This window comes from Paramisgurnus dabryanus, chromosome 12 (assembly GCF_030506205.2).
Source record: "Paramisgurnus dabryanus chromosome 12, PD_genome_1.1, whole genome shotgun sequence".
Taxonomy (NCBI): Eukaryota; Metazoa; Chordata; class Actinopteri; order Cypriniformes; family Cobitidae; genus Paramisgurnus; species Paramisgurnus dabryanus.
Genome location: NC_133348.1, coordinates 6,405,080 through 6,424,816, shown reverse-complemented (window position 1 = coordinate 6,424,816; position 19,737 = coordinate 6,405,080). Strand labels below are relative to the sequence as shown.

The 19,737-nt window shown below is 36.8% G+C and overlaps 1 protein-coding gene across 4 annotated transcripts in view; it reads left to right on the top strand.

The window, feature by feature from the left end:
- The first annotated feature begins 2,996 nt into the window (after window positions 1-2,996).
- efr3bb (EFR3 homolog Bb (S. cerevisiae)) overlaps window positions 2,997-19,737 on the top strand; it is a 59,465-nt gene continuing 42,724 nt past the window's right edge. For 2 of the 4 annotated variants that reach the window (XM_065256301.1, XM_065256298.1), the window contains exons 1-2: window positions 2,997-3,130; window positions 3,537-3,693. Coding sequence is in view for 3 of the 4 variants with exons in the window: in XM_065256298.1 (XP_065112370.1) it covers window positions 3,687-3,693 (7 nt within the window). In the remaining variant the exon portion in view is untranslated. Of the gene's footprint in view, window positions 3,131-3,536; window positions 3,694-5,999; window positions 6,273-11,210; window positions 11,524-19,737 lie in introns of those variants that run through there. The other 2 variants (XM_065256297.2, XM_065256299.2) reach the window with 2 other exon arrangements.

The following is a 19,737-nucleotide window of genomic DNA, read 5'->3' as shown; positions in this document are numbered from 1 at the left end:
CCTAAACCAGAAGGGGTTCTCTAGGGTCAAGGGTCTCTATGGGACATAACAAACCCCCCACTTAAAGATTTCTGCCATATAAAATCTTTAAAACACATTATATTATACAAAGTAAGTTATGTAATTAATCAGGATATTTGCAGAGTAAAAAACAAGTGCATCCAATCCAATAATAATGCAAATAATTTTTAATTTACACTTTGCACTACATACATTAATTTTTAAATTAAATAGAAGATTGTTAGCGAAACTGAGTAATGAGAAATTAAGTAACAGACTGGCTGAATTGAGCTGGCCGGGTCATCAGGATAAGATAATGTAGGCAATAAGCTGGATAAAGTTCTTGAGACTGAATTTACTAAATGTGCATAATCACTTTTGCGGTAAACAGTGACCTGATGAGAGAGGTTCTGAGATCGAACCCTAACAGAGAATGCCAAATAATTGAATAAATGTAAAGCTTACATTAATATACCTCTTTTAAAAAGTACAGTGGCAGGCAGTACTTGACTTATGGAGTGATGTCATTGCATTTTTTTATACCATAATATGTATAAATGATCACCAAATTCATGTTTTGTATGTTCTTTAATTACATTTTGTTTTATTACTGTGGCATCATTTCAACACCACATCCATAGAAGACATATTGAAGTATTTTTTTATATTACAGCCAAGCATCTTCATTACAGGGAGAGGATGATATTCTGGTCAGTGGTGAGCTCTAGAGAGATTTCATCAGCATTAGTAGCTTGTCTCTAATGGGATTCCCAGCACTTACTAATCAGTTAATACACACATGATTCAATTCAGCCCTACATAAACAGATCTACGTCTTATACGTGCAACCAGGCACTTGGATGTATTAGTGGTATTTTTGACCCTGGCCAAACTCCATTTGTTAAATTTAGCTGTAATGTTTTTTATGCACAGACCACAATAAGTGGAGGCCTGAAATGAACTTGGGTTTAATAGACTTTACATTTTGGAGGTGTGATACAAGAGCATGATGACTTTATTAAAGGAGGCACATGTACGTATATCTAGGACTGTCACAATGATTAAATAATCATCTCACAGCGCTGATTTCAGATCACCGCAATGACTGCACATCTCTCTAAAAAATATAAGGGGGTGCTGTAGTGCCTGTATAAACGAGACAGTATCAGATGGCATTCATAGTGGAAAAACAGCATTTAAAGAAATGCTGAAAAGCTTTGATAAGAAGTATGAACTTTTATCATTAAATAATTAGTTTTAAATATGTGTTATGTTTATTAATATTCACTGATAGGTAAACCTTGCAAAAGATTTAATTTAAATAATCACAACAATGAGAATTAAATGTCATAGCAATAAAACAGAAAATTAGTCATCATAACCGCCAAAGCCTTAAAACAGGAAATGAATCTTTATAATCGTCACAATTTATTAGGCAATTAACTGTCAGCCAAATTTCATAATCGTGACAGCCCTACGTACACTCACCTAAAGGATTATTAGGAACACCTGTTCAATTTCTCATTAATGCAATGGTGTAATGGTGTGGGGGATGTTTTCTTGGCACACTTTAGGCCCCTTTGTGCCAATTGGGCATCGTTTAAATGCCACAGCCTACCTGAGCATTGTTTCTGACCATGTCCATCCCTTTATGACCACCATGTACCCATCCTCGGATGGCTACTTCCAGCAGGATAATGCACCATGTCACAAAGCTCGAATCATTTCAAATTGGTTTCTTGAACATGACAAAGAGTTCACTGTACTAAAATGGCCCCCACAGTCACCAGATCTCAACCCAATAGAGCATCTTTGGGATGTGGTGGAACGGGAGCTTCATGGATGTGCATCCCACAAATCTCCATCAACTGCAAGATGCTATTCTATCAATATAGGCCAAAATTTCTAAAGAATGCTTTCAGCACCTTGTTGAATCAATGCCACGTAGAATTAAGACAATTCTGAAGGCCAAAGGGGGTCAAACATTAGTATTAGTATGGTGTTCCTAATCATCCTTTAGGTGAGTGTATAGCATAAACATTTTGCCTTATAAAAGCAACAATAAGCACAGTATAATAATGGATCAATCTGACACTTGTAATCTAAAAGCACATGTGTGCGTATAGAAAACATTTCTCTTGTTGTTAAAAAACATCACAGCTATATTACAGTTTTTATAGTAATGGATCTGACTTCATGTATCTCTGATTGAATATTAGCTAAATGGATAAATGTTGGACACAGCTGACTTGTTTGATCTGAATAGAAATAAGAATGACTAAAAAAGCAAGGAGGTTAAACAAGGTGAGCAAGACTTAGCAAGGTAAGAGAGAGTAGCTCTTTACCATCATTAAACTGTTACCAATCCAGAGTTAAGACATTTATTTAGAAACACAAGTCAGTTTAGCTTTACAAGTTCACTCGCAAACAACATTCAGACAACAATAATTGTAGAATGGGTTTGATGGTTTTAATGAGATTTGTGTTGGTTTAAATGGAGACTAAAGGTCTCTATGAGTCTATACTGGTAATGGGTTGGGTTATTTTGGTGGGATGAGAATGGGAACAAGCACACCATTAAATTCTATTGGAAGGAAGCACAAAATAAAGGAATTTAGGGATTTAATGGCAAACAAAATGGCTAAAGATTCATAATGGTATTTCTAATGGAAGCCATTAGTGTTTGTGTTCTCTTAGATAATGTGCTGCTGATAATGTAGAGTGTAGGTTTCAGGTCTCTACTCTTCCATTATCAGGACATCTCAGCTGTCCCCAAATTTCAAATAGGCCTAGCAAAAAAATAACAATCAAGAACGTAATAGAGAGTGTTTTGTGTGTGGGTTAGGTTTATAGACAATATCATTAATCCAATATAAAAACCTTATATGGAAACTGCAAAAAAAAATTCATAATGAAACTTGAGTGTGTGTGAATGAATCACCGTATGCGCGCGCTGTGTGTGTGTGTGTGTGTATCAGTGAATGGGTGTGTGCGCGTGCATGAACAGTTCACATTCATAAGAGCGGACGTAAGTGGTCAGTTATACAGTTACAATGTTTGTTTATATTTCATATTGCTGACAGGACACGATAAGAGCTTTATTTTATGTCAGACTACGCGGTTAAACAAGGTGAGCAAACTCATTTACATTTTGTATAGATGGTATTTTTGTCAGACGTAGCATATTCAATATTGTTTTAAAGATAAGTGTACATATTTCAAACCCTGTCTGTAACAGTTACTAATTAATTTTGTCTTTAAGTTACGTTGTTTATTAAGGCAGATAAATAACACAATTTAAATTAAAAAGGATATCAATGCGGGATTATTTACTAATATATTGTCTTTGGTCATCTCGTTTGGTTAATAACTCCGCTTAACTGACTATAAATGATAATACAATTTACATTCTGTTTAGCAATCCTTAGTACTATGATAAAATCTACAGAAACCAGAAGATTTCTAAGACTAGAAGATAATTTTAAGTATATGTAAACAATCATGTTTTGAATCACACGTACGGTCTCTCACTTTAGGCCTCACACAAGCCTGCGGTTTTCCTGCTGTGAGTAAGCCGAAAGCAGCGTCCTCGTTCGGTGTTGCAGTCCGGGTTTCCACGCTAAACGCCGGTGCTTGCCTCTTCAGCTGATTAAGTGCATGAGCGACATCTGCCGGATCAATTGATCATGTCAGGTATGAGCGACTGTGATCCAAGTGTTCGTATGCATGTGAAACATCCTATTTTAATGATGGTTAATTCATAAAAATTATGAAATAACATAAATGTAACAATGGTAAGTGACTAAAGAATCAAATTAAACCAAAGCGTTTATATTTTAGCCTCTATATGGTAGTCACGCTTTGCCTAGAGTTTGCCTAAATGTACTGTTGTCATTTTATTTGGTGTGTCAGCATTTAAAGAGTTTCCCAGATGAATCATGGTTGTGCACATACATGCTTGAAGTGAATAGTAAATACAATATTTGACAGTCATGGGTAAGAACAGCTTACTGCAGTGTTTTATAGTGACTATAGTCATTTTGGTTGAAAAATTTGTATAGTGTTTTGGTTTGAATATTGTATCTGGTACGGCTGTGCTTTTGGAGATGTTTTGCTGCAGGAAAGTTTTCTTCCAAGTTTTTGTTTGTCTGGCTGCATCTGCAGGTTTGGAGATTGCAAATTTTTCTACATTAGTTTTTTCGGGTGGTTATACTACGACAGGACTTTAAGGTCAACATATTTTGTGACAAAGCTAAAAATAGATCCTAAGGCCCTGTGTCCACCAAAGCGTTTAAAGAGCGTCTGGGCACCTGCGAGCGTTTCTTTAGCTGACTACTTTGGTCGCTCTGATTCTTTTATTTTGTTTATCAGTCATTCTACGATGCGCCAGTTGGTTGGTTTGATATTTCTCCCCCACCCCTCTTCCACTGTGATTGGATGGCTGAGAGAAAAGTGACACTGAGGCTGTTTACATCTGGTTGTAAATGGGACATATCATGACAATCTTACTTTTTCCATGTTTAAGTGCTATAATTGGGACCCCAGTGCTTCTATTAACCTAGAAAAAGTGAAAAGGAGCAACCCAGTAACTTAGTTTTGGTTAAGCATTCTCTGCAAGATGTAAAAAAATAGGTTTTTGAAATTTGGCTCCCCTTGTGATGTCAGAAGGGGATAATACCACCCCTTAATCTGCACTATCCAACCACGGCACTGCCATTTAGTGCAGAGATAAACTCATTTTCATTAAACAGGACACACCCAAAAACAGCACATTTTTGCTCACACCTACAAAGTGGGAATTTTAAACATGCTATAATAAGTTATCTGTGGGGTATTTTGAGCTATAACTTCACATATGTACTGTGGGGACACCAAAGATATATTTTACATTTTAAAAAAGTCTTGTGAAATGTCCCCTTTAAGATGCATTTTGGTCGACCAGATCACAGGTGGATGACGCTAAAGAAGGATATAAACGAGGTGTAAAAACATTTTGAGCTTGTCCACTTTCGACCACATTCAGAGGTAGTCGAAAACACATTTGAAATCACGTTTTTAAATTTCCTTTGGTGTGTAAGTGTGTATTATGTAAACGAAATGCAAAAGGTACATACCCCAAAGTAAACGTTAACGCGAATTGTTTCCTACGTTAATCTCTTTACTTGGACTACAACAAACTCACAGGTTGTAGGCAACAGTTTACTTCCTAGGATTGGTGATGTAGACAAGACCGACATTATCATAATTCCTCCCGCTTCGGACTCACAGCCTGTAAGTTAACTCCTGCTAGCAACTGAATTTTTTCAAACATGGTAAAGAGCGTCACATTTCCGGCTGACGTCAGAGGTTTTCAGGCCAATCACAACATACATATTAGCTGGCCAGTCAGGGACATAGAGCTTTTCCAATCCTTGCGTTTAGGAAGAAAGTGAAATCTGGAGCTACAAAAATGTACAGTATGTGAAAAAAACTAAATTTGTTTTTTTAGCCATAAACCACGCAAACACATTGTATTATACCAAATACACAAAATAGGTGCTCTTTAACATTATCTATTAACCCATATAACCTAAGTGACATCAGCGAGACAGGAAAGTCATTTTAGGGAAAACTAAAGCTATTACATTTTTTTGAAGGAGTGATTATTCAAAACAAACTTTTTATTTTATTTTAAAATATGACACAGAGTTGAATTCTTTACAATAAGACTTATTAAATGACAATAGTTTCAATGAATAAACACCAGACCGGTTGTCAAGAAACTGTCCCCAAAAGTTTCAAGTTTTAAAGTCCCATTACTTCTAGTGCTATTCGCAGAATGCTTTCCTGGGCATGTGCTTCTCTCTCTCTCTCATTAATAAACATCTCACTAACACAATGACTTCCACTATTCCTCCTTCATTGTGTCAGTAAGCTCCAGAGAAAAAGAGAGAGTGTGGGAGTTTGGCCGCAGGAGATCCTGTCAGTGTCTTAGAAGAAGGACACGGGAATCTAGTCTACCCCGGGCTGATGTGAATATTCATCGCTTGTAAGGAGACACTTTAAAAACATAGGAGAGACTTTCTGAAGACTTTTTGAAAAGTTTTTCTTATTGGCCTAGTTTATGTTTGTACAATTGTGTTAAAGTTAAGTTAGGTGATATTCTTGTGACTTTTAGTTGTTTTAAAGTGACGGAGTTGATATTCTTAAGTCCATGGCTGTTTCTGAACCGGTTACCACCCGGAGGATGGTACTAAACTGCCGTACCCTGCTGGATCACCGCCAGAGTCGTGGTAAGAAGCCCCATCTCTGCCAGGATACTGGTGTATTCTAGAATGAGATGCTATTGGGGCAATGCTGCAGGGATGTATTTCTATGGGTTTTAAGGGCAGATGCAATTGATTGATGTTATGTTCAGTCAAGAAAGTGAATTGCAAAAGTGAATGAAACTACACTTTACTATTAATGTAAATATTGTGTTTTTTAAGGTAAGAGGACGAGTGCAAAGTGCAACTGATTTTCTTAGATGTTGTGTGTTTGCAAATATGTTCTGTGAATCTATTTAGTGTTTGGATGTTTTCTAGAATATGGCGGTATTTTCTGGACTATAAGTCACACTTTTTTTCATAGTTGGCTGGTCCTTTGACTTCTAGTCAGGTGTGACTTGTAAGTCAGTAGTATGAAATAATTTTGACAAATATGAACCAAGAGACATCATTACCGTCTACAATCGCCAGAGTCCGCTATATGCTGCTCCTGTATTTGTGTAATTCAATGGATTCAGTGATGTGGATTGACGAGCCTGCAAACTAAATGCTCATTGGCTTGTTCTGTTAATTTTAGCCTATTTAGCTTTCCAGGTATGTTCAGTATGCTATTGTATATCGTGTAAAGAACTGATAATGTTACGTTAACGTACGGACATCTATTCAGCCTGCTGTTCTGTGTGCTATTGTTTAGTTGAATAACTTGCCTTTCCAGATTAAATGTCTGTTTTTTGGCTTGGATTTTGTGAAATAATTTTCTAAATAAATGCGATGTGTAGTCCATTGCAACTTATATATGTTTGTTCCTCTTCATGATGCATTTTTGATTGATGGGACTTATACTCCGGAGCGACTTTTAGTCTGGAAAATACAGTAGTTGCTTTTTTTATTGCCCAGTTACCTTAAAGGTGCTTTGTGTAAATTATTTCTATTGACAGAAATGCAATATAATATACATAACTATGTTTTCAGTGGTGTATAAAGACCTTATTAAATTAAATTTTATGCTGTTATTACCTTAGAATGAGCTGTTTCTATCTACATTCACAGTGGGTCCGCCATTTTGCGCCATCATGTTTCTACAGTAGCCCTAAATTGACAAACTGCTTTACAGAGTGCGTTTGGTAAATGTGTTTTCTCAAATGACGACATGTTTGTCCTGTGGTGGCTAGCCGGCCACCGTACCTTCTCTGTGTGATTTGAAAGGAAGGGGCTGAGCAATTTGTAATTCACAATCTCAGCACTATATGCCGCTAAAATCTAGGTGCACTTTTTATCAAGAACTTTAATTTAAAGGGACACTCCACTTTTTTTGAAAATATTCTCATTTTCCGGCTCCCCTAGAGTTAAACATTTGATTTTACAGTTTTGGAATCCATTCAGCTGATCTCCGGGTCTGGCGGTACCACTTTTAGCATAGGTTAGCATAATCCATTGAATCTGATTAGACCATTAGCATCACGCTTAAAAATAACCAAAAAGAAAATCAAAAAGAGTTTCGATATTTTTCCTATTTAAAACTTGACTCTTCTGTAGTTACATCGTGTACCAAGACTGACGGAAAATTAAAAGTTGTGATTTTTCTAGGCCGATATGGTTAGGAACTATACTCTCTTTCTGGCGTAATAATTAAGGACTTTGCTGCTGTAACATGGCTGCAGGAGGCGCAATAATATTACGCAGCAGCCGAAAATAGACCCCTTAGTAACTTTCAATAGCAGGGGACTATTTTCGAGCACCGTCTGCGTCATATAATTGAGCCTCCTGCAGCATATTTAAAAAAAAAGTGTCCCTTTAAAGTTCAGAAGTTACATACCAAATTTGAATACTTGGGTTAAGGATTTCTCAAATAGGAAAAATTTATAGTGATGCTTGCCTTACCAAGTTCCACTAATACAATTCTTCACAAATGACCCCATTGCAAAGGTACCAGGATGCTGAAATCCTGTAGTCATGGCAACATCCATCTGTGACTGACCCTGTTGGTTTATCTATAAAGCTTTAATTAAGCACACTTAGTAGAAAATTAGCTTAGACAAATTCTGCTTAAATATCACTTGACCAATATTTGGTCAGGACTCGTGGGTCAGTTCACAGATGACAACACTGACAGGTTGCTATTGTATTCCAAATATAACCTTTGCTAAATTCGACATGAATATTTCAGTCCCATCTGATATCAGCTTGTCTGTTTGACATTTCCCAAAATGTCACATTTGTTTTGACAAAAAAAAAACATTGCAGACTGTTTTTACAGTTTAACAGTTTATATACGAAGAAAGAGTGTTTCTGAGTGTGTCTTTGTGATTTTTGTATAATGCACAGTGCAAAAGGCTGTCTAGTCCCAGAAGCATTTTTCTCATGTATAAAGCCTACACACATTAACTGTGCTGTTTGTTTGTTGTATGTTTTACAAAGTGCACACATTTGAGTGGAGGAGAGAGAAAGTAGGAGGGAGAATGTTGGGTTGCAGGATGATAATCAGGCTGTCGTGACCGAGAGCGAGGAGGCTATAAGCCGAATAGCTTACTGTATACTGTTGTTGTATTATTAGTATAGAGTGTGAATAAGAATGCACATTTTCTGCATGCATTGAATACTTGAATGAGCTATGCAATTTGCAATGTGCAATTTTTTGCAAATGGGATAAATTTGCAAACTTGTCTGCAATACTGTTTCCCACAATGCAATGCACTCAAACTTTCATGTTAATAAACCGAATATAATACCACTTGATTAAATCAGAATTGCTGCATTTAATTTCTAAATACATATTTTTGGTTTGTTGTGAAAATAGGGATGGGCACGGGTAATCGATTGGTCGAGTACTCGAACGTGGCATGGACGATCGATCATAAAAAACGATGATTGTGTATTATTTATTTTTTGTGGTGATGGCATTTGGATATCTGGTTAGCGTTACAAGCGCCTGTGGTAGTAAAGACTGGGTGCGTGTTTGACGTCGATGTAAGTGGCACAGACCGGCGTTTGACATCAGTACCATGCATGATTCAAAAGCAAACAGAAGTCCATTTCCTATGCGCACCCGTGCCGCGGCAACTCGCCGATCCACGGATTTACACTAATAATATGTGGCCGATAACTATTCTGAATCGCACAGCCGATATTATTCACAGCTATTTCATGTACTACGGCTTTTGATCAGTAAGTCCTTATCAATCTGAAATCACTGTTAGTTTGAGATGTTTATAACATGCATTTGAAAAAGCAACACTCAGCAAACATTATCATATAAATACGTATTCTTTATTATCATGAAAATACCTGAAAAGGTTTAAAGAACAGCAATATAAATATATTCTTAAGACATTTCTTGGAACTGCGTGTGAATGGTTCTTCGTCTGTATCGCATATTGAGTTTCTGCACACGAGCGCCCTCTGGCTTTTGGATGTAACAGTGTTTTACCGTAATTCATTGAGAAGTATAGCAAGGATCATTGGCCGATATAAGAGGGATATAGATGTCAATTGTAGCCTTTTCGATTCTTCTAAAGAGACAGCCATTCATTTGTTTTGGTATTGTAATGTAGTTGCAGTTTTCTGGCAACATATACTTCACTTCATTGTTGAAAATATTGACAAAAATGTGTTTTACTTTGGAAACATGTGTTAATAGGTCTATTTGTAAATCAGAAGGGCAAACAAATTCACACATACATGATTATTTTTATTATCTTAATGGCTAAATTCCATATACATTTATGTAAATTCTCTGGCCGAAAACCCTGCTTTACAGTATTTAAAGAAGAACTAATCTAATATTACCCTAAAAAAACAGAAGCCTGTCAAATTCTAAAGGCATATAATTATTTTTATATAATATATTGTTTCCCCCTAGCAACAATGTCTTTATTTTTATTTTAAAGTATCTAATTTTGTGTTCTTTTTGATTATTTTTGAGACCATTTATATTTGGATACAATGCTGTAATATTTAATTCCTGTAAATAAAAAAATATATTATATTATAATTATTGAATATTCCTTCAATAAAAAACAAATAATCGGCCGATATATCGGTGCACTCGTATAAAATATTGCCTAGATGACACTGGATGCATCCAAAACGCATACTTTCTTACCATATAGTTGTCAAAAAACACGAAATATGTCCGAATTCACAATACTTGTGCGTGCGATGGACATTTGGGGGCCATGGGAAAGTAAAAATTTCTTTCATACTACACTAATAAAAATTATATAGAACATACTTTTTTAAAGCTTGTTAAAGAGTAACTAAACCCCTGGTCAGAGCCTGACTCCGCCCACTGGCAATATTTGAAAAATGCAAGAAAAGTGGGAAGATCTCAACGGAGATTTAGGGGACGAACTAAGCTCGTACCAAGTGTGTGGTGAGATCGTAACAAGGGCATGGTGATCTTGAACCTACTTACGTCACGAGTCATTTTTTGGACCCAACATCCAATAGGAAAATTCAACTGCAGTAGCCACCGTTCAACCTGAAGAGGGCAGCACTCAGACCTTTTTACACCATATATTGCAGTATTGAAACACTTTACATCCAAATGTCAAAAAGTTACTAAAATCAATGAACAGCACTAATAAAGCATCATTCTTACAGATCATTAACTAAAAAAAGTTGGTTTAGGGTTTAGTTACTCTTTAAGTATTTACTTTTTTTAAATAAGTACCTACTCAAGAAAGTATGTGATTGCGGACATAGCCATTCACTGACAAGCATGTATTGAGGTCATGTGACAGCTGTGTTTTAAATGTTTAACACTGCATACTATTTTACATACAATTTTTTTTTTTAAATATATAGTGTATACTGTGCACTACGCTAGGCTTCAATTTTTAACATTTGTATATGAGAGAGAGAAAAGCTAGAGAGAATCTGATAAATGTGGGAGGAGCTTCTTCCAACAATGAATGGGCATGCCCCACCCACCTCTCCTCTCTCTCTCTTTTCTCTCCTTCTGGCTCCTCCCTCTTTGAGCAGTGATTGGCGAGCAGAAGTTGTGCGCTCGTGCATGCAGAATGAGAGTTATTCTTCTGAGACCTGCATGCGCAGGCTGGCGCAATAGCCAAGGTCATCACGGCAGAATCACATCTTTTCCATCACCTCCCTGAGCATGTGTGATCGCTCCGGTTCTTTGTCACATCACTCTTAGCAAACAGAGCTGCAGACGTCCCTTGTGCGTCTCAGAAAATCTCACTATAGCTGCATCTGAGAAGCTGCAGGCAGGGATTGAGAGTTGAGAGAGGACCTCCACTGACGTCAAGAGAAATGTATGGTAAGCGCTGAGCTTTTGTGTGTGCGTAATGTGAAATCTTACCTGACTGCATTCTTTGAGCGTTCGTGCATGACTTCTTTCAAGTGCACTCTAAAAGTTATACTTTACTGAACTGTGCATGCTGGATCTGCTGAACACGAACAGACGGTGTCATGAGGCTGCTTTTTGGTAGGTTTGTCCTTCATAAGAATCACATTAATGTGAGAATAAACAAAGCTTTATCACTGACCTTTAAGCATGCGTCTAAAAATCTTTCTGTGCTTTTATTTACATCTGATCTCCGATTATCTAGATTATGTTGTAGGTCTAAGATGATATGTCATTGACACTATGGTACATGTGTATGTGTGATGGCAGTAACCACTGTACGTTGTCAGTTGTTGTGTTAACACTGATCACATTAGTAGTGGATGTTTATTGATTTAAGTCAGCGTTTCGTCTAGTGTCAAGGTACATTTCACTTCCTGCTGAGAAATGCCGGCCAATCATGTGACACTTAAACTGATGAACACAATCACATATGACACTACTGCTGTCAGGTGATTTACAAAACTCTTGATTAATTTAAGTCGGCCTGCTTTACCCAAATCAATATTACCTATTGCTTCATGCAATTTTCCAGTTCATATTTATATTTCCCCCAGGTTAAATTCTCATTCATTCAGATTTTATAGATTTCAAAAGCATGCTCTCTGTAACTTTATACTTAATAGAAAATATTCCTATAAATGTAAACATAATCTCCATTTAACTATCCCTGTTCCAACCCAGATATGTGCGACCAAATCTGTGAAAAATATTACTCTTTCTATATAAAATCATCTTACATAATGTAAAGAACATTCTTTCAAAATCTATCCTTAAAATCTTTCATATTTCACAGACAAGGTCACATAAGCTAGGTTCCCATCATCCCGATTTTATGCGCATTTTGAAGTAATGCATAAGGGGCTGGACACACCCAAACTTTTAAACGCGGCTAAAAACGCCTGGACAACGCCGAATGCCAGCTGTTTTTCAGCTGAGTGCCAGCTTTCTTTAGCTAAGTGCTTTGGTAGCTCTGATACGTCAGCTGTGTGACGGTTGGTTGCTGTGATACTTGTCCCGCCCCACCTCCACTGTGATTGGATGGCCGCGTTAGAACTGACATTGACGAGCGGAGTTTTTCATCCAAAGTTGAACATTTTTCAACTCTCGGCGCTCAGCGCTGAGCGCGGAAAAAACGCTGGGCGCCGGTTTTCAGTGCGGAAGATAACCGCTAGCTGCTGGCTTATTTGAAAAACGCTGAGCTTCCATTGGAAACAATTGAAAACATGCGCCGGCCACGGGCGTAAAAGTTTTGGTGTACACAACCCCTAAGAAACAAGTGATGGAAATGCCAAATTTCAATAAAAATGCCTCTTATAAACTCTTAAATATGGGTATTTTTCTTCAAAGGCTGAAGTAATTGCATTTTTGTGAAGGAATTTTGTTAGAGAACGATTATCAAAACGTACACGGAGTGTAAAATTAACAAATAATTTTTTGCTTCAGTTTTTTTATAAATTGGGTAAGTTTATCTAGTGGATAATCACGAATTTATCAGATGACCATAAAAACTCATCAGAAACCTGTTTTTTTTTCAGGCAAATGTTTTCTCTGAATTGATGAGATATCTTATTAATTGGCAAAAAAGTATTTGCGCTTTTATGGTTTTTGACTTATGCAAAAGAGTGTAAATGCGAATAATGGGAGATGGAGACGCATTTGCCAAATAAATCCTGACGTAGCGAACGTTAAACCCATTTGACTGACCATCTAGCTGTATTAGCTGATGTTGTCTTACCCTATATGGGGCTCGACGTCGTCGCAATGCCCTTGCTGCTAGTGCCTGCATCAAATATAACATCAAATCTCAGTTGATGTCATATGGATGATTCGTACGAGAAACACAAGAACCTTTGAGATTATACGTTATCAACATGCCGCCATATCTGAATTTACAGTGCTGATTTGTAAATTTTCAAGGATATAGAAACATTTTCATAACTTTCCCTTTAAGCATCAAATATCTTTTCATTGTCTAGGGCTGTGATGATGCATCGCGTTTCCCATTAAAAATATCTGTCTGAAATCGCATCGCAAGACTCTGATTCTGTGTTTCATGTGTAGCTTTTGCGTGTCGGGTCTTTGATTAGTAGGAAGTCCTTATCAATCTAAAATCATTTCGTTTACAACGTGCATTTAAAAAATCAACCTTGTCAAACACAATCATTCAAAATATTCTTTATTATCATGAAAATACCCGAAACCACTACAGTGATGTAAATATCCTTATAGGCATTTCTCGAAATGTTTGTACATAGATATATACAGTAGATGTCGCCTTGGGGTTCTAAGCATGCGTCAAAACCGCCGCCATCTTGGAACATGGGTCTTGTCATAGGAAGTAGCTAGGTAAAGCTGCTATCTCCGCCTGTACTTCGAATTCATGGACGATGGCAGATTTTTGTGCTGCGTATGGATGTTAGGGCTACTAGCAATTTGCATTATAGTTAGAAAAAGTAGATTATCAAAATATCAAAACTTGACTATTTTTCTGGACTAAATGTTAAATACATGTCTGAGTATTGATACGAACCAAAAGAAAACCAAGAAAAACACGTTGATGACGCTTTATGGTGATTTTTTTCCCGTCACACCATTGCCTACAATGACGCTGAGCAGGGTTCCCCTGTTTCAAGATGGCGGCTCTATTTGACGCATTCGGTCCAATGAACTGCCATAGCCAAGGCGACACCTAGGCTGCGTCCGAAACCGCATACTGTATAGTAGGTACTGAATTAGATGAAGTACCTACTTACTTGCCGTTAAAACAGTAGGTACTGTATAGTATGAATCCTGGTAGTATGAATGAGATTCGGACGTACTACATCCGCCATCACGTCATGTCATTTCAGCGCGAAAACAGCCGCGTGCCTCTTCTTCTTCGTTGGATAACTCCTCGTCCGGGGCATCATGGGATAGTGAAGCGTCCATCGTATGCACACTGCAAAATCTAACCGGAAGTAGTAGGTCATCCGGGTACTTTTCGCATACTGTTTTTCGAATTCTATGTATTCGGACATACTACTCGCCTCGCCTACTGCTTTTCGCGTACTATATAGTATGTAGTAGGCGGTTTCGGACGCAGCACTAGTGTACATATCTATGATGTTTGTAATGGTACTTCTTCTGCGACACAAATGGAGTTTCTGCACGAGAGCGCCCTCTGCCTTTTGGATGTGGCAGCATTTCACTGTAATTCATTAAAATTCATTCATTCAAAAAACTCGCATTTGCATGATTAATCATCCCAGCCTTATTATCGTCTTGTTGTCAGTTTCTTGTTGACATTATTGCTCACTAGCGTAAATTTTTTGCCTTCGGTTGTGCTTGTTTTTGGTCAAGACACTGTAGTTTTACATGGCAGTACATTTCAGAATCAGAAATCGTGTTGTCCATGTTTTCCATACTAGTGGTTGCCACTTTTTGGGTAGAAATGTATGTGTGCTGACTGAGGCAGCTCATCTCATCCATCATGTAAAAGTAGAGAAATGTGGGCTCTCACCATGTGTTATGTAACATTACTGAAGGACAGCACACATCTTTTCATGCTGACCCACTGCTGTTGTATTCAGAAAGCTTTGTGCATGTGTACACAAGGGGGATCTGGGATCGGTTCGGCCAGTTGGCTTTGGCAGGAGGCTTTGGCTGGAACTATTGTGTGTTTGACATTTTTGCAAGCAACTTATAAAGCATGAAAAGTTTATATTAAAGTAATTCCAATTTTTAAAAGACTCTTAACATCATAAAATAGATGCATTTGGTGTGTGTTTCAATCTTACATGTAAATTCTTATGAGGGTTTTTTTATTTTTAGGTTAGTGATGCAGATTATTTGCATTGTTTGAATTGATTGAAGGAGCTGAAAGTACTACAGTGTTAATGGTAGCTAAGAGCATTATTAAATAAACAAAATATGCAAAATATAACATGCATTTAAGGTTTGTAGAATTTTGGGATTACTTGCAAGCCTACTTGCAGTAAATGACTTGTAATGGGATTTGAATACGTCTCAGAATGAAACAAATTGAATAGAAAGACTTTTAAATACTTTATACTATGATTTTCTTCCTGTTATGGATTCCACCGATGCCCTTGGATGAGGTCAATAGTATCGTGTTTCATGTTATTCTTTGCTGGTAAGAACTGAATCACTGTGAAACTGTTATAGCCCACGTACGTAGTGTTTTATATTGTATGGAGTGAAAGAGAGACCGAAGCTGAGTTCTTATTCACAAGAGTCAGCAGGGGATTTTGTAGTTTTTTTTTAAGTGAAAACTTTGGGTCAGTTCTCAAGCTCCGACATGTAGTGCAAACGCGCTTTTGGCGACCCGGCGGTCCTTTGCTGATCTTGTTCCCCTCCCTCCACCCTGAACTTTCCTGTCCTCTCCTTACAATACTGTCTGTCAATTAAAGGCAAAAATGCCCCCCTTCCCCCAAAAAAACTGTTAAAAAAGGGCACTACATACAGCTGTTTGTCCTAGGGCGATACTTCTGGGTTTTATAAGTTGCGGAAGAGATTAGAGCAGTATTGTGGAAAGCCGGAAAAACTCGTCATTTTCAGGAAAGCGTTTTCTCTTAACTGACGAGTTAACTTGTCAATGGCGGGGAAAGAGTTAAGTGCGCTGAAATGATTTAACAATTAAAATGGTTGACTTTATGATCTGTCCCCTGTTTCACATTTGCTGTGTTAGTTGATTTGTACCCATCCCTTTTACCAAACACTTCGTGAAGTCAACTGTGTAGGGTTGTGTCTGCCAATCTGAACATGGTATGTGCACATTAAGTATATTCCAATGAATATAATCTTCCATTGTAATCAAGGACTCGTCTTTACATAATCACAGCTCTGTGTCAGATGGGAATGCTGTGCCTACAGTGAACATACGCAGGTGCTCGGAAGTGGAAAACATATAATGATCCTTGAAAAAAAACTTGTTAGAAGCCCTGATTTCTGATGACTGACATAATTGTGTGTATAAACGTGTCTGTATGTGTGTGTTCCTGTAGCTCAACTGTTTGAGTATTGCATTGGTGACCGAAGGTCATGGGTTCGATGCCCAGAGAACATACTGATAAAACAAAAATGAATAACTTAAAAGCATTGTAAGGTGCTTTGGATAAAAGTGTCTACATGTAAATGTAATGTGCAGTGTTGAATGTTCGTGCCTCATTGTTTATGATCTCATGAGGATAATTGACCTTCAGTTGAGTTCGGCCCTGTCCTGATTAGGGATGCTAAACAATTAATCGCGATTAATCGTTAGCAGAATAAAAGTTTTTGTTTACATCACATATGTGTGTAAACTGTGTATAATAAATATGTATATATATAAATATGAACACATTCATGTATAATTTTAAGAAAAAAAATGTATATATTAAGTCTTTATATTTATATATAATATAAATTATACATAAATATACAAATGTATATACACATGTAAACATTTCTAAAACATATACATGCATGTGTGTACATTTATTTATACAAAGTTATTATACAAAGTTCACACACATATATGATGTAAACAAAAACTTTTATTCTGCTAACGATTAATCGCGATTAATTGTTAAGCATCCCTAGTCCTGATTCGTCTTTGTCCTGACCTGCCTGGTTTGGCCAGACTAGTAATAGGAAAGATCACAGTAAATGAGGAAAATATTAAAAGCCCAAAATAAACACTCGCTAAGATGCAAATGCCAGTAAAACTGATTTTGCAGAGTAAATGATAATTGTAAGTTTATGTCTTCAAAGATAAAACTGACAGATTGGATGGATGGATTCGATTGGTGATGCCTTTACAAACCGTCAGGGAGGTTTAACTATAAAAAATTATACGAAATGTCATGTTTATTTTTTTTAAAGATGCATTTACGTGATTGTGTTTTGTTTAAAGAGTAATTTTTTGTAAAGCGTGGTGCATTTATCGTCTCTTTGAAAAGTATCAACATCAGAGAGCAGAGAAGATTTGAGCCGGCTGAAGCAGTTGGAGACGCTCCCCGCTGTTAGAGGGACCATCATTAACATCCCTCCTTCCTTTTCTAATCTCCTTCCTTCTGTCACTTTTTCCAGCCGTTTTCTCTCTAGAGAATGTGTTTTAAAATGTATTGATTTCCTTTTGTGACCATTTGGTTTGCCTCCTGACAGATTAATCAATGATGACCGTTCTGTCAACATCACCAATTTTGGCACTAAGAGATAGTACCAAGAGTTAATTTGTCCCATCTGTGGCTAAATTTGTGATATCTTGGCTTTGCTGTGTTCTGGAATGCAATATTGACATGATTTAACATGTATGGCCCTATGATTTCTGTGATATGGAAAACGCGGACAGAATCATGGAATCAAAGCAAAAAATTATAATTTTCTGTACAGCACAGAATTTTACAGAATTTTCCGTCATTTTTAAAACCCATTCTAAATAGCTTTCAAATTTTATTTTTATCACGGTTTCATTAATCGGCAACAATAAAATCACATGGTTTGGAAACATTTTCCTTTTGTGTGATGTTAGACGTAAAGAAAGGTACGTACATTTCTCGTCATTCATTGCAAACAATGACAAGCGTTGCCTCATCAGGGCGCAAGCAGACTTTGTCAAAACCCGGGACACAGCAAAGCTAGGTACAGCATACTTTCTTCCCATCATGTTTAATACAAATGCCTGAAGAGTAAAACAAGATGAGCATAGTCTTATGATTAAAAGAAAAAAACGAAACATTTTGTTGCTTCTCAGAAGCATGGTTGTAGTACTTTGCGGTTTTTGTGTAAGCCAAACTACATCGACCTATATGTAATTTTACATAAAACTTTCAATAAATTGAAAATGAAATGGATTTGTTTAATCATGTTTTCAGTTGATAAAATATGCTTTTTTATTACTGAAATTTAATTAAATCATTAAAATCAGAATCCAGAAAAAATGAAAACGGAAAATACAAAATGTATTAATAAATAAAACTGAATTTGGGAAAAATAAAGTGCAAGTATATATTTCATAGGGCCCTAAACATGGCATGTTCTCCTGTCTCAGGATATACACTGCAAAAAATTATTTTCAAGAAAAACTTTTCTTAGTATTTTTGTCTTGTTTTTAGTAAGAATATCAAAAAAATAAAATAAACTAAGATGCTTTTTCTTGATGAGCAAAACGACCCAAGAAAATAAGTCTAGTTTTTAGAACAAAAATATCAAATTTAAAGGGATACTTCACTGATTTAGCATTCAGCTTTGTATCTGTAGAAACCCGGCAGTATTACTGAATGACCATGTTTCCCTCCCTCATTTCCCCCTGAGAGGAGAGATATCTGCATTTTGGTTCTGCAAAAAAGTCCTCCGATGATGTAATATGACGATTTTTGCATCATCGGAGGACTTTTTTGCAGAACCAAAATGCAGATATCTCTCCTCTCAGGGGGAAATGATGGAGGGAAACATGGTCATTCAGTAATACTGCCGGGTTTCTACAGATACAAAGCTGAATGCTAAATCGGTGAAGTATCCCTTTAAGTGATTTCGTGCATAAAACAAGCAAAAAAATCTGCCAATGGGGTAAGCAAAAAAATCTTTAAAATTTTTCTTAAACACTAAATTCAAGAAAAATTTGCTTACCCCATTGGCAGATTTTTTTTCTTGTTTTATGCACAAAATTACTTAAATTTGATATTTTTAGTCTAAAAACTAGACTTATTTTCTTGGATTGTTTTGCTCATCAAGAAAAAGCACCTTCATTTAAGAATTTTTAGATATTTTTACTGAAAACAAAACAAAAATTTCAATAACATTTTTTCTTGAAAATCATTTTTTGCAGTGGAAGTGGTCTTAAGCGTGGTTTATACGTCTCTGCATAGCCTAGTCTCTAGTTTGTGTAAATTTTGGGTGATGTCACTAACCCAGGAAGATGCTCACTGTTGTTTATCCAGCCTTTCGATTGTAGTTTATGAGATGCGATTTATGTAGCCTGGGTGCCAGCCGATCTTAGCCCCGCCCACCACGATTTGAAATACGGGGAAGATCGGTCTGGGGATTCACCGTTGAGGAGCTACTATGCGAATACCAAAACAGGCCGACGAATCAAATTGTGAGGGCGGGCTTTATACGATGATGGACAGATGATCAACAGTAACG